Source organism: Nematolebias whitei, chromosome 9 (assembly GCF_014905685.2).
Source record: "Nematolebias whitei isolate Nwh7 chromosome 9, NemWhi1, whole genome shotgun sequence".
NCBI classification, from domain to species: domain Eukaryota; kingdom Metazoa; phylum Chordata; class Actinopteri; order Cyprinodontiformes; family Rivulidae; genus Nematolebias; species Nematolebias whitei.
In genome coordinates this window covers 47,036,834-47,051,877 of record NC_056506.1, presented here as the reverse complement: position 1 = coordinate 47,051,877, position 15,044 = coordinate 47,036,834, and the positions used below count along the sequence as shown (strand labels likewise).

At 41.1% G+C, this 15,044-nt stretch overlaps 1 protein-coding gene across 3 annotated transcripts in view; it reads left to right on the top strand.

Annotated features, from left to right (window-relative positions):
- Window positions 1-15,044, top strand: part of LOC119415252 (partitioning defective 3 homolog) — a 369,801-nt gene that overhangs the window by 165,824 nt on the left and 188,933 nt on the right. For all 3 annotated transcript variants that reach the window (XM_037682423.1, XM_037682421.1, XM_037682420.1), the window contains exon 6: window positions 12,427-12,518. In XM_037682423.1, the coding sequence (XP_037538351.1) occupies window positions 12,427-12,518 (92 nt within the window). The remainder of the gene's footprint in view (window positions 1-12,426; window positions 12,519-15,044) is intronic.

Genomic DNA, 15,044 nt, shown 5'->3' with positions numbered 1-15,044 from the left:
TATATATATATATATATATATATATATATATATATATATATATATAGTTTATTGCACAGGTAGTGACATTGAGATTGAATTATAGATTATAGATACTGTATCATACATAGGTACACTACATACATAGTCTCTGGAAGTAGGTCTAGGAAAGAATTATATATCTGTATTGGTATTGGTTATTGGCCAAATAAGTTTTAACATATTGGCATATCGGCCAAAAATCCAATATTGTGCATCCCTAATTGTGGCCATCTTGAACTGGGTTGACTCTAAAGGTTGTAGCTGCACATCCAACGAAGACCTTCTGAGAGTTCAGTCTCATCTGTCCAGAGGCTTGGATACTTTGCTTACAGACAGAATCAGTGATTGCTTTCTTTGTTGCCAAGTACCGGTAAGTATACAACTCGTACAGCTATGAGGAATTAGTTTTTTTTTTTTGTGCGAACAGACATCAAACAAAATAACCAACACGGTTGACGGTTAATGCTTAACTTGTCAGCAAAGATTGTGTCGTGCTTGAAGTGTATGTTGGGGATGAGTCGTAGCTACTACCACACCAAAACTTAACTTAATATCTGTAAACGTGACCGAGTTACAGCCGTTGTAGTGTTTTTTAAAGTCAGCTATCTGTGGTGGCCATCTTGAATTAGGTTGCCTTTAAAGGTTGTTCAGTTGTAGATGTAAATCTGTTTACGTCTCGAAGGTTTTGGTAAAAATCTGCGCTGTGGTTAGAGATATTTTGCTAACAGACAGACAGGGTTGACAACGGTAGTTAATGGAAAGAGTTTTAAAGAAAGGTCTTGTGCAGTCAGTTAGCACTCGGAGTATAACTGTCAGTTACTACCCAGTAGAGAATTAGCACCAAAAGGAACTAAAAGACCAAAACATAACATTCGTAGGCAGCATATCAAAGTTTTAGCAGCAATGAAAAAGTCTGATATGAGCCACGAAGCTGTGAGGAACAGCTTACGACTAATTTACAGCAGTTGTCCTCCCGTTGATGTTTAGTACGTGTAAACCAGAGCTTTGTTTTACAGAAACAACATTTTAGAGGTTCAATTTTGATGGAGACTCGTGTGTTTGGTTTCAACACATCCTAAACTTGCCGTACTTGGACTTCTCTGCTCCAAAAGTAGTTTTAGTTCCTGACAGATGGAACAATATTTCTTATTAAACTTCTCTCAAGAACAAACTCTCACAAAGACCATGTCCAAGCCTTTTCTGCTCTACATCAGACATTAAACTTGGGCCTGGTTGATGCCCTCACAGCCATTTGTTCCTCCGAGCTCCTTCTGTCCTTGTTGCATTTGATCTCTTGGTTTGGAAACGGCAGAGAACTATGGGAGCGCTCATTCCTTCCAGCTGGGAGGAGCGTGATGAAAAAGCTGCAGCAGAGAGATGGAAGAGAAGATGAAAGGCAGCTCTTCTCCTCTCGAGGGTGTGCACCTTCCCCAAGGAGGAGGGGGTCTCGGTGTGCCGCCTGCTGTCAGGACGTCACGCACATGCACACAACCGTATAATTCCACGTTCATCACCTGCTCCCAAAATCTAATTACTCCAAAAATAGGCTTGCTCAGGTTGGACAGATGGCAGGTCTTTGTAGAAACTTAATCCACCTGTTGAGGCTCGTGAAGGTTTCAGAATCACATGCAGCAAAGCAGCGACTCAAATCAAAGATAAGCATCTCAGATATGTAAAGCCGCCGCGCTCCTCAGGTTTATGAACAAGAGAGTTTATCAGCGGCCGATAAAACGATCAAAGACCGACGGGAAGGATGACAACAGCAGGTGCCAGCTGCTATCAGAGTCGTGGAAATGACAGAACAGGAACACGGCTCATTTGGTCTTCCAGACATTTGCTCCAGTTTACTAACAGCAGTTTTACACATCTAGACTTTTATACTAAAATTATTTTTGGACATCTGTGAGCACTATATCTGAAGTCAAAGAACTGCTTTCAATGCAAAAAATAATAATTTGTTATATTTCAAGTACCATGTATTTATGTCCTACGTGTATTAATATGCATGTTTGGTCGGTCCAACGGGCTGTCCCTGGCCTTGATGCTCACACTTGGTTAGATGATGGTGACAGCAGAAGAGAAAATGCGGAAAAATTGGATTTATTGCACTTATTGCAAGTTTTTTTTTTTTTAAATCACTCAGTGGTGCACATTTTTTTTTGTATAGTAGTTCAGTAGTTTTAGTATACAGTAGTCCCTCGCTACTTTGCGGTTCGTTTATCGCAGACTCGCTCTATCGCGGTTTTTCAAAATAAAGATTGGACATGACACACAATTGGCCGATTGATGGATGAGCCGCACGATTGGCGTGGAATTTTTATTTAAAATAAATTATTTTAAATTATTAGCACCTGCTGCACAAATCTGCAGCCCAGAGCTGCAGAAAATCTTCATCCTGCAGCTTTGTGCAGCCCACACCGCAGGATCAACTTCCTGCTGTAGCTGATCAGCTGATCAGCGTAAAGTGGAGAAGTGGGCGTGGCCTAGAGCGCTTGCAGGTGGCAAAGAGCAGAGGAGGCAGGGAGCTGAAATCATGACATTCTGTCTCTTTTAGAGCACTTAGAGTTTAGAAACATTGTTTACAATGTTGCAAGAGTGTGGGAAGGGTTTAAAACACCTTTATATACAAATACATATAATAAAATAAAATAAACTACTACTTACTGTTAGCACTACTATGTAGTTTTGTACTTATGGCGAGGCTTCAGGGTACAGATCCCCCGTGATAACCGAGGGACTACTGTAGTTTACTTCAATAGTTGCATAGGCTTTTTTATACTACCCATTTGATGTGGCATATTTTTATTCCTTGTTGTGTTGTCTGTCACTTTGCTGCAGAAATAATTCAAGTTCTCCCTTTGGGTTTAGAAAAATAAATTATTTTGCTCTACAAGTTTGGCAGTGGGCTGCAAAGACATGAACCGTCTCTCTGGTTCAAATGCGACTATTTTCAAACAAGTTTAGATTCAAAAACACATTAACACACGATGAATAATTAATGACTGTTATAAAATGACAGGTTAACACCAGGTTGAATCTTTTTACAGAGATGTTTTATTTTGCACCATATAACGATAGTAGAAAATAGCTGTTGTTAGACTATACTTGTAATTACTGCTGTAAGAAACCTGGAACATCAACACATTTTAAAAGCACTAACTGCTTTTTTGTTTTGATGTGAGTGACCATTCAGTATGAGATTTGTAGATTTTAAAAAATATATTAGTGGACAACAACATTGAATTACCTACAATAACCAGTGTTAGGCTAATGCAACCTGCTTGTTTCAGTTTATTGCTGTTCAGTGTGCAGTTAATCACACACTGCTGCTGCTCAGCACTGGAGCCAGAAGAAGAACAAGTCTAAGAAACAAAGTGAGATTTCTTTTCTCAACTTGTTTAGAAGGACACCGTCCTTCCTTGCAGCAGCATTACTGTAGGAGTCAGTCAGAATAATGGCCTTCAACCTGACAACTCTACCTCACTGTGTGTGTGCGCGTACAGTTCTTGTCACTATTATCCTCAGCTCCCTTCCTCTCAGAGGGGCACTTTAGCCAGTTTTACCTTTTGCTTTGTTCTCTCGCTGCAGCTCCACTGGGAGCCCCATCTCGGTAAATGGTGCATCACACAACAAGCTGTGTGAGGGGCCGCAGCCCACCATGGTCACATCGTCGTTAGGGCATGTGACTGCACCACAAGGAGCGCAGCAGTTCCCAGACCTCTAATAAAAGCACCTTGACCGCTAATATTTAGTACATTTGATAACATTTATTGAATGTTTAGATGCCACAGAACGTGTTGCATGTTGATGTTTGTAGGAGTTTGATCCGTTACAGCTGATGCTCTTTGGTTCCTCATATAAGCTGCATATGGTTTAACGTTCTACAGAAATATTCACCCCACAACACTGATTATATCTAAAATAACTGCCGTCGTCAGGAAAAATACTAAACTTTGTAGTTAAAGTTCTGAAACTTTTACAATTAAGAAACATTTTTACCATCTTTCCTACAAAATAAAAGTATAGATCCACAAGATCTACCTGACTGGTAAAGGTAAGTACCATGATGACCTATTTCAGTTCTCCCATATTTGTAGAAAATGAGTAAAATAAGTAAACGGGTAACTAAGTTGAACCCTGATGAACATACTGTAAAAACAGATATGTTTATTTAGATACGTTTATTAGGATTTAAGACCTGAATCTTCTCCAGTATAATACAAAATATGATGTAGAGCAGCACAGTAAATTTGTGTAAAAATACATTTATCGAAAAGTATTTTGTCAGTAGCATAGAAGTGTCGTATTGATGAAATGCAGGTATAATTTAACGAGTTTAAATGAGATTCACCGTTAGCATTTTGAGCTAAAAACAGTGAAACTAAAGTCCTTGTAGGAATGCACATTACTCACTGCTGCATCTCTTGGAAGCAGTTAGCCCTCTGAGCATGTGTTGGGAGTGACTCTCAGCTACTACCACACCCAATTCTAGCTGTAAAGTTGACCAAGTTACAGTTTGTGCTTGTAGCATCACGATGACTCCAAATGTTGATGATTATTTTCTGTGAATTCTCTTGTCCAGTGGTTCAGGAGATATTTTGCTAACAGGCAAACAGAAACACACAGGTGCACTGTCGCCTGCTTTTCATAGCAGTGGGTGATGACAATGCGTACATTTAAATTAATAACAATTACATCCACCTTTTCTTTAGTTGCTGTATCTTCCATTTTGTTCTTTTCAAACCACATTCTGTGGAACTTTAACTACTATGTAGAACTAATTAGATGCTTAAATTAATTTCAGATTAATATATTGGTGCCTAATTGTTTTTCTACAGTTGATAAAGGATGAGTACTCGGAGCATCTCCAGCTTCCTGCAGCCTTTCTGTTCTGACAACAACAACAAACAAAAAAACCCTGAAATGTCTGAAAATCTTAGAATCTCCTCCGGCGTCAGGTTGAAACTTTTCCAAGCATCATTTGTCGTCTTTTGAAGGAGCTTTGTCACGGCTTGTTGTTTCTTTGTGCAGCGTGCCTGTCTCACTATCTGCTGCTCTGTCATTCTCTTTGAGCCGGCGTGTCTGTCTTTCTGTCGACCTTTTCTTTTTTTATTCATTTCTTGGTCCCATCACTCATTTAATCCTCCCTGAGCTGTTGGGTTGCTCAGAAATATCTCCGTGATATGACTCAGGATTATAAATCATGTCAGTTAAAACATAGATTTAGAAACAATTTGGTATTTCAGACAACTCTGGCCGAGCTCCAGAAGAGTTCATTCAGTGTCGATTCACAAAGAAGCTTCTATTATTGACTTTCCCTGAGTAACCTCGAGGGCACGTTTTGTCTCACTAATACCGCCTTACCATAACATCCAGAGCTGCTTTTATAAGGATTCAAGGTTCTTTGTCATACGCACCACATGTGGTACATGTGGTGGAACGAAACTGTGTACACAGGGTCCCAGTTACATCCAACAAAAGTATAAAATTTAAAAGAAAATCAGTAATAAGATCTATGATATGAACCAAGAAATAGGTTACCTAAAATACACTAAGCACGATGATGATGCAGGTAGTCCTCTTCTTGCATCTGGAGGTGTAGATGTCTGTGATGGTGGAGAGACTGACTCCAGCAGACTTCTGTGCAGCCTTCATCACTCTCTGCAGAGCTTTTCTTTCTGCAGCTGTGCAGCCTCCATGCCACACGTTGATGCTCGAGCACAGGATGCTCTCCACTGCACACCTGTAGAAGGAGGTGAGGACTGAGCTTCCAGACCAGCTCGTCTCAGCCCCCTGAGGAAGTAGAGTCTCTGATGAGCTTTCTTGATCAGGCTGGTGGTGTTGTTGCTCCAGCTGAGGTTGTCATTCAGGTGTACACCCAAGCACTTGTAGCTGGAGACCACTTCCACCGCAGATCCTCCTATGTTTAAGAGGGGTAGGTGTGTTTGTTCCGTGTGAAGTCCACGACCATATAAACTGAGATCCAGAAGTTGCTTTTGAACTTTGTTGATTTCTGCGGCAACTCTCTGGATATTTAGAGATGTTCTCAAGTCTCGCTTTCTTCTATCTGATGTTTGCTGATGCTTCTTGTAGTTTATCGGTGCAAGCAGTAGCAGCACGCTGAAATCGGGGGAGTAATTGTTGGTAGCTTGCTGGATTATTCTCCCAAATTTTTTATTAAGAAACCCAAGTTTGTGCTGTATGCAGAGGTGGCTTGCGTACAAACGTGGTGCTTTGCCACTGTCTCAACTCTCATCGGCTCCACACGATATGACACCAGTTAAGGGTCGTTATCCGCCCCACTCAGCCCGGTTTATGGGACCGTCTTGTTTGAGGTTCCAAGCGGGCTGCTGTATGGGGCTGATTTTAACGTAAGCAGCCTCAGCCGTTGGTTGGCCATCGAAGATAAGTCACTGGATGACCCGCACAGCAAAACTGCAAACTACATCTGAACCTTCACTTCCTCATCGTGTTGATGGACGGCGCCACAAGAAATTAGTGAGCAATATCTGAGTTGATGGCGCAGCATGGTTACACCCAGACTCATAAGCAGTGCCGAGATAAGCTAATGAAATTAACGTCAGATTATAGGGCAATTAAGGACCGCAACAGACGGAGTGGCTCGAACACAAAAAGACCAGTTACGATCCCGCCCTCTCTGCATTGACGATCTCGCCCACAGAGCAGGGAAATAGGTCAGCCTCCACTGTAGTGGCAAATCACCTCCACCTGAGAAGAACTGAGCAGAGGAGAGCTGAGTGGAGCCATCAATGGCAAAGTGGCGATGATGTTAAGCAGGTGCTCCAACTGTAAAAGCAAGATGAGGATGGTGAACACAAGAGCATAAACTGAGTCCTTTTTGACACTAAGTGTGAATATCGAACATTAAACTACTACAAGTTGGGTGTTTTTTTTTTTCATTCAGCCATTATTTATACATATAAATATAATTTAGCCTCGAAGACTCATTTACAAGCGAGACCTGTTTGTAGCTTATTGGATGGACTGTGATATTGTTTTCAGATCATTTAGGCTGTCCACACACAAATATAAAGGTAACGGTTTAAGACATTTTTCACACTGGATCCTGGTTTCTAAAAATGCCAAGTTGGAGCTCCCAAAATCCTTTTTCCAATTGGAAGCAAAGCTAAATTTAAATAAAACCTTTGTGCGATCAGAAAACATATTCCAGACGTGGATGGGGCCTAAGCCCCGTGAGGTACAGAACATATGTCGTTTACGACGAGCAGAAAACAAATGAATATGCAGAAACTTAAGATATTTAAATCCCTTTAAAATACTTTGAGCAGCAGTGTGTTGAGTAAAGTACATGTGCCATGAGAAGGAGGAAGAGATTAAAGATGTGGGTAATGAAGTCCCTTCTGTAGCTTTTTCTTCTTGAAGCCAAATCCACATTTACCATCCACCTCTCCTTGGGTAACAGCCGTGATAACGTCCCCTCGCCTCTGAGAATCCTCAAGTTATTGACGATAGCATCCGCCCATCTGGATCCCATTATCAAAGTGTCTTCAAAGGAAACTAATTAAATTAGTGCAGGGATTTGAGCGCTCTCTGTTAATGATGCATTGTGGTCTCGCAGCGGTTCTCGCATCAGCATTCATCAAACGTCTCGGATTTGTCTGTTGTGCACCGTATTATCGAAATGTTCACGGCCCCCAAGTTCGTTTGATCCATCGTTGGTGTTTTCACCAAAATTTAAAAAACACCAGACCCAGGAGTCTTAATAATGCGAACAAGTGACGTTGTGTTGAATAGATTTTCCTGGTGGTTGAAGCCTGACATCCTACGTATCCAGTATCTCTTACCTCAATGATTTATGGAACGAATAAGGCATCAGAGGTTGTGCTCTGATGTTTGATCACCACATCCCCGACATGGTGAGTCCATTCAGATGGCCGGCGTTGAGCCTTGTGAGTGCTTTCAGGGAGAGTTGGAGTGGAAATCTGAAGATGGCTCTTTACTGTCAGGTGAGCAAAGTGCACACCAGCGATTTGAGTGCTAGTCGTCTCACCTACAAAGAAACTGAGCATGTTTTTTTGTTGTTGTTGCTTTTCTCGGAAAGGGTCAAACACTCCCTGACTCACATACTATGACTTGTTCCCTTTATCTCTCTTTATTATTTACCTTTATTCTGAGTCTGTGCTACTAATTTTGTGTTCACGGATAGAAACTTTAAAATGTAGATCTTTCCACGTTTGTTTGTCTCCGAGGATAACCTTTGCGATACTCTGTGGTTGTGGCTGTAATTCTGCCATTTATGTCAAAGTAAATATTAGTTTCTTTATGTCCAGACAATCGTCAACTCATCTTTCTAAGCTTGACAATATTTTTCCCAGAAAAGAACAAAAACGAACAAGCAGTCGGATACAACAGCTGTGTTGAACTTAAAAAAAAAAAAGTCAATATAAAGATTGTCTGGAGTTTTATTTGACCTCCATGTTTGACTTCCACTGGTGCCTCCTGCACAGATGGTGTGTGATGGTTTCCAGGTCAGAGGTTAAAGGGTGAGGCTAATTTATCGTCTTGGGTTCAGTGTTTCATCCGGTTGTGAACATCTGAAGCTTTGCAGGGGAAGACAAAATCTCTGCTTACCAGTGATGGATATTTGTGTCTGTGGTCATAACTGAGTGTAAATTAGTTGTTTTTTCCCCCTTCATGAGTTGTGTTTCCATTTTCTTTTGCAAAATAATAATGTATGCCGTCTTTCTTTGGTACTTGGTATCTGGAAATGCCAGTACAAATAGGTGAGATACTGAAATGCAACATGCAGGGCAGGTTAAGCGTGCGATGGTGTTTGGTTGATCAGCTGGTTGGTGTTATCTCTGAAAAGATGACTCAAGGTGGTTCTTAAAGTCAGAATGGAGAATCATGGTTAGATGGCTTTGTGAAACGTTTCCCCATCAAACGTCCAAACTCACAATGCCTTGTGCGTAGACAACAATGCCAGATGATGTGTTAAGATAAATGCATTGATAAGAGAGGACCTGTAGCACTAGGTGCAGAACCTACGATTACTCAGCAGGCAGTATTTGAGTTGAAGATGATGCTGGCAGTCAGTCGTAGCTCAAGGACATTTGTGGCCTGTTTCTTTTCAGATGGTGATTCATCAAAGTTGGACCATCAAAGCAGCTTCACTGCTCTTTGGCATGGATTCTTTAAGTCTGGTATGGTTAAAGTCATTTAGACTTAAAAGTAAAGTAAAGTAGCAGCATCACAATTTCAGAAATCTGTCTTGCTGGAATTATGGAGGTTGTGACCAAGACACGGTAAACTGAACCAGTCATTGTCAGCCAAGTGTGTGTTTTTGTTCTTGTTTTTATGCAGACGACTCCCAGTTTACTTTGTGTATAAAACCTGAAGAAATCACTAAACTTCTAAAGAAACGGGCCTCTTGGGAAGCTGTAAAACTTTGACTGATTTCACCTTTTAAACATAAAATACTCCAACTCTTTTTGGGCCTACAGAACCAGGATAATTATCAGACTGTCTTAACATTTGATCCCAATGTGTTATTTTTGAGTAGACTTTTATTTCTGTAGTTTTGCTAAAACAATAAACTGGCTGTCCCAAAGTCACGCTGGTCCTTGTCTTTTATTGTTTGGACCAATAGTATGGTTTCCTAGCCCACTGACCAGTTAGTTCCTCAAAACCATTTGATGTTTGGTTCAAAAAGATGCAATCAGAGTATCAACGAGTTCCATAAGGAGAAATGATCTTGCTCATGGGATGCTCTCTCTACATTAAGAGTTTCTCTTTGGTCTTTTAAACAGAAATAATTTTGACCTTCATCCTCTATCCTTTCACCAAACAGGACATTAATGCTATTAGAGCAAAGGTTCGTGATTTCCAGAAGTTTCCACATCCAGGGTTTGAGTCTGAGCCTTCAGGAGTCGAGCTTCTCTGTCTCCATTCCTGCCTTATACATGTACATCAGTCTGAAAGTGACGGTGCGGTCAAAGTAGCAGGAAAGGGGAGTAAACAGCACTTCATTAAAGTGCAGCATTACTCCGCTCACACTCTGCCATACATACACAGAAAGCTCAGACCACTTCATTTAGTCTGAGATAGAACGGACAGGCCCTCGATGCATCCTCCCATTAATCTTTAATGAGCCCCCGGCCCTGAAAAACTGCCCGCCTGCCTTTTCCTTTCCTTGTCCAGGAAACAAACAATGACTCAGCTGGAAAACACGCCGTCCGCTTGTACCCACACCTACCTGCCTGTCTGCCTGCCGGCCATTAACTCTGAATTATTAATGCAGCTGTCCGTCTTTTCTCGCCATGCCCACTATCTGAGCCGGGAATGGGCGAAGTTTTGATTGTTGGAAAACCGTGGCCGAGCCTCTGAGTGTCTCCACTTAGACTTTTGAAGAAGAAGTTGGAGTCAACGTTTATCGCTTCATTTGTCAAACCGATCAAGTCGGCGTAAATAGTTCTTAACAGTTAGAAATGAAAGTTTGTTGAGTTTATTGCTGATTTCACTTTTAGTCCGTTCACAACTTGCTCTGATGTTCTGACCTTTATGTGCATATTTTTCACTATTCTGCGTCATCTGATATAAATAAATCTGATCATTCATTCAGTTTTAGAGACAGAAAAGTCTTCAAGAGTCAAAATTTGTCTTTAACATAGTAAATATTTAGGTTCTACTTGGCGTAATGACATCTTAAAGGGAAATTTGACTCGTCTTTTACATTTATTTAAACAGTGTTGCATAAAATAATTATTATCCAAATACCATATTTTCCAGTGTATAAATCTCTTGGGCATATAATTCGCATTTATTATTTGTCACCGCTGACCCGTCGTGTTTATTATGCGTTTATTTAATGGTCACAACAGCTTCATTTTGCCTGGGCGGCACGGCGCCATCTTTCCCTCACGGCCAGATCCGCTAGCTCTCCAGCGTTCCTCCGCCCGCACCAGCTGAGTGAAGCGAGCGTGCACGGGAGGACTCACTGTTGCAGTTCTTCAGAATTTAACAAGATCAACACTTAAAAACAACTATTGTTCGACATTATAGCAAAGGTGTGTCTCTGTTTAATTTTTCCTTAATAAGGGGGGGGGAAGTATATAAGTTGCATGACTGACAAATCTATGCAAAAAAGCGGTGACTTATACGCCGGGAAATACGATACTCACTGGGATCTCGCTGGCAAATCTTATACTACCACAAAAACTTGCTGTTAATAATCGAAATGATTGAAAAAGGACATTTTTCCCCAACACGTGTTGCTTTCTGCTCAGAAAAACACGTTGTGCGTCAAAATTGATCAGCCCCACCAGGAGATGGCGGGTCACTTTTAATAATCCAGTCTAATGTCCTTCCACGCGGTTGGACACATGCTCGCAGTGATCCTCTGCCCTGCAGCGGCATGTCCTCCAGGCAACAAAAGTGTCATGGCAACCGTACGGCAGCCACGGTAACGGCAGGCTCATTTTCATACTGATGAGGCCGGTTGCCAGGGAGGTCTGAGGCGCCGCTGCTCGCTCGTCTCTCCTCTCCAGTGTCGCTCTGAAATTTTAATGACCTCCTTTCTCGGCTTCTCGTTTTTCTGCTTTGCGCTCTGCGTCGTGTGTGTGTGTGTTCACGTCACGAGTGTCGGCTTCACTGTTCAAACTCATAGAGCGTGCGATGAGAACAAAGAGGATTTTTGAAGGGCATGTACTTTTATACCTTTGGAAGACCACCTCCGGTCTGCTCCTCTTGGCTCCGTCAGGTTTGAAAACTCGGCTTTTTAGCTTCACAGAAGTTGAGTTTAAAGAGTTTTAGCACTCGGTACTAGCAAGAAGACAAGAAAATATCTGAGGAACATTTATTTTAGGACCAGAGGGCACAGCGTCGGCCCAACTCGACTCAGTTTGTCGTACTCCTCTCGTGTCGTTCGGCTGAAAGCAAACATCTACTGTACATCCTCCTCCTCGGCTCTGCGGTTCCACACTCTGGATCCCTCAAGTCTATCTGAAAAACCTTCAGCAAGAATCGATGCTGTGCATCAAAGCTGTAATCTGATTGGACGCTGTCCATCATGTGTCTCACGGCCAAATCGATGCCAACGCACGAGCGCAAAACTCAACCAACTGCATCGACAGAAGTGATCTGCACTAATTGTTTGTTAGAGATATTCCGACGTGCTGATCGCTTCATTTGCTGAAATAAAACCAGAGAAGTAAATTGCATCGTGGGTGTTGCTGAAAGTCAAACGTCAGCTGGATTTGCTCGAAGTGAAACTGCACAGATTCTGCATCATTTCTAAAAATTATTATATTTTATTGATTTATTGTTTGGAGTTTTTTGTCTTTTAATCTGAACGGCACGTGTAGCTGAAGTCTTGTTTGTTTGTTTGTTTGTTCACCTTCCTCCTCTGCTTGTGCTTTGCTTTAGGAGGAGGAGAGCAGAGAAGAGGAGAACGGGAGGATCGAGCCCGTTGGCCGAGCCGACTCCTGCGTGGAGCACGCTCCCGTCAGGTGTCTGGAGTAAGTCGGTTCATTTATCAGCCGCTCTGCTCATAAACAAGAAAAACTTTAACCTGATTTTGAAGAGAGAAGAGGGAAAATGTTTCCTGCTAAATTCAAATTGTCTTTTTTTTTTAATTCTCAAAAAATATACCGGTATATGAACAAAAAAATGGATTAAATTATCTTATTTTCTTGTGCGACTATTTTATAACCCAATGAATGAAGACTGAAACTAAACACTCGTCTCCTTAATAGTCTTAAAAATCATTCTGGGTGATGACAGTTCCCCCCCACCATTGGGCAACATTTACACAAACTCAGACTTTTCAACTTCTCCCTGGTTTTATTTTGAAAGTACATTGTTCCTAATGTAAACACCACATCTTGCATAAACTAGGTTTCCTTAAAAAAAATGCGTATCGCCTGCTGACGTGCACGCTAATTTTTTAAGTAAAACCTCAGTGTGATCTTTTATCCTTCGTTCTAAATGTTGGAGTTGAGTCTCAGCTACTACCACGCTAACGTGTAGCCCAGTACCAGTGGACCTGACTGACCTGTGGTGATTTTAGTGTTTGCGTTCGCTTTTGCAGACATTTTAAATTTAGTCAAAAGGTTAATCACTTTTTGATGTACATCCAGTGATTTTGAGAGCGCAATAAAATCCGTTAAGTGGTTCATAAGATATTTTGCTAACATGTGAGCGCACCGACATGATTCATGTTGATGGAGGATGAAAAAACATTTAAACGTCTTTGACTCCCACATTATCCACACTGAGGTTGAGTTTTCAAAAAAAAAAATAGTTTTTTCAACCTGAAGCTGTTTTTATTTGTGATGAAGTAAAAAAAAAGAAGCTAAAAATCTCCCGTGCAGTTACGTTAATGTTTCTCTTGACGCCTAAAAAAGCATCGGGCTGAAACGCGAGCCGTTAGCCGCTCGCTTCTCTTGGAAAAATTCACCAGAAGAAATAATTTGTCTCCTTCTTCTCGTCTTCACACAATAATCTGGTAAAAGCTCCATCCAGCAGGCTCTGTGTTGCAGTCCACGTTTGTTTTGTAGCAAATCTCATTTGAAAACCTGCTCTCTGATTTACATAATTATCTTTTGTGGGAGCAAAATGATCCTCATCTCGCCGCCGGAGCTCTCCCACGCGCTAACCTGTTCAGCTCGTGTTATTAACAACCCTGTTTTGTTTTGTTATTTTGCTCTGCTGCATGCCTCCAGCTTAATATGCAGGTACGCTGTTATTATTATTCCTGCCATTTCGCAGAAACTCCAGCTTCTTCTTCCTCGTAGCTGTCAACAAGGGGCCCTTTTCTCCCCCCCCCCCAAGCTAATCACAGTCATCGCTTCTAAGCTACGAGTGGATTAGATGTGGCGTCTTGTAAAATGTGCCGGCGTGTTTCACATCTGGGGAAACAGAGGCTGTAACTGTGTTTTTTTACTTTTAAAGGGTCAACGATGTCATCCAAGTTGTTTACCCCCATGTAGGAGCCGTGAAGCCCTCCACAGCTCTGGATGTTACTGGAGCTGCATCCGTCTGGATAGGAGGCGAAGCACGAGTTTATTTTTGTGCACTTGAACGTCGTCCTGTTGCTGCAGCTCAGACTTGTGTTAGTTTAGTTTGTGCTTTCCAAACAAACCAAGAGTTTCAACTCTTAACGTGTTGACAGTTTATTTGTTGTATCTGAACAGGACTGATGGGAGCAGAGGCTCAGAAAATTAACATTTAGCGACATGATACTCAAAGAAAATGTGTTGAACCGTCGAGACGTTTGTTGTATTTTTCTACCAGCAGGGTACCACTGTGTTTTGTTGTTTACGTTTATTTCTGACCAGTAGTTTGTTTATTTCACTACGGATGGAAAGCATGTTATTTCTGCTGTTTTTGTTTCTAATGCTACGTTCACGCTGCAGGCGAGTGGGGCCCAAATCCAATTTTTTAATGACCGTCTGAACATGATGAATCTGATCAATGGTATTTATTTTTTCAAATTAGACCCGTCTTGTTCATGTGGTACTGAACTGGATGCATTTAAACGACTGCAGTCTGAACAGTCATGTTGCATCTTATTCAACTTTTACATCACTGACGTGTGTGTGAGCAGATCGGTGCACGTATTAACTAGAGAAATTGCATTTACTGCCAAAATGCAGTGTGAATGCTTATTGCAGAAGAACTTGCTGAAAAACAGCTGAAATTAGCTAAAAAAAATCCTGAATTTTAGCCAAAAAGGAAGAACAAGCCTAAATTAGCAGAAGAAAGCAGAAATAATACTTTTTTTTTGCTGAATTAGGTTTAAATAAGCAGAAATTATCACATAAATATGAAATTAGTTTAAAAAAGCTGAAAAGTAGCTAAAAAAAAAGGCAGAAAGAAGTTAACTACCAGAAGGAATTCGAAAAAGCTGAAATGAGCTATAAAAAAAAAGTGGAATTAACTGAAAGAGTAATTAAAAAAAATGCATAAAACGGCTAAATAGTAGCTGTAATTACTAAAACTAGCAGAAATAAGCTAAAAGGAGCATAAAAATCTGAAATGAG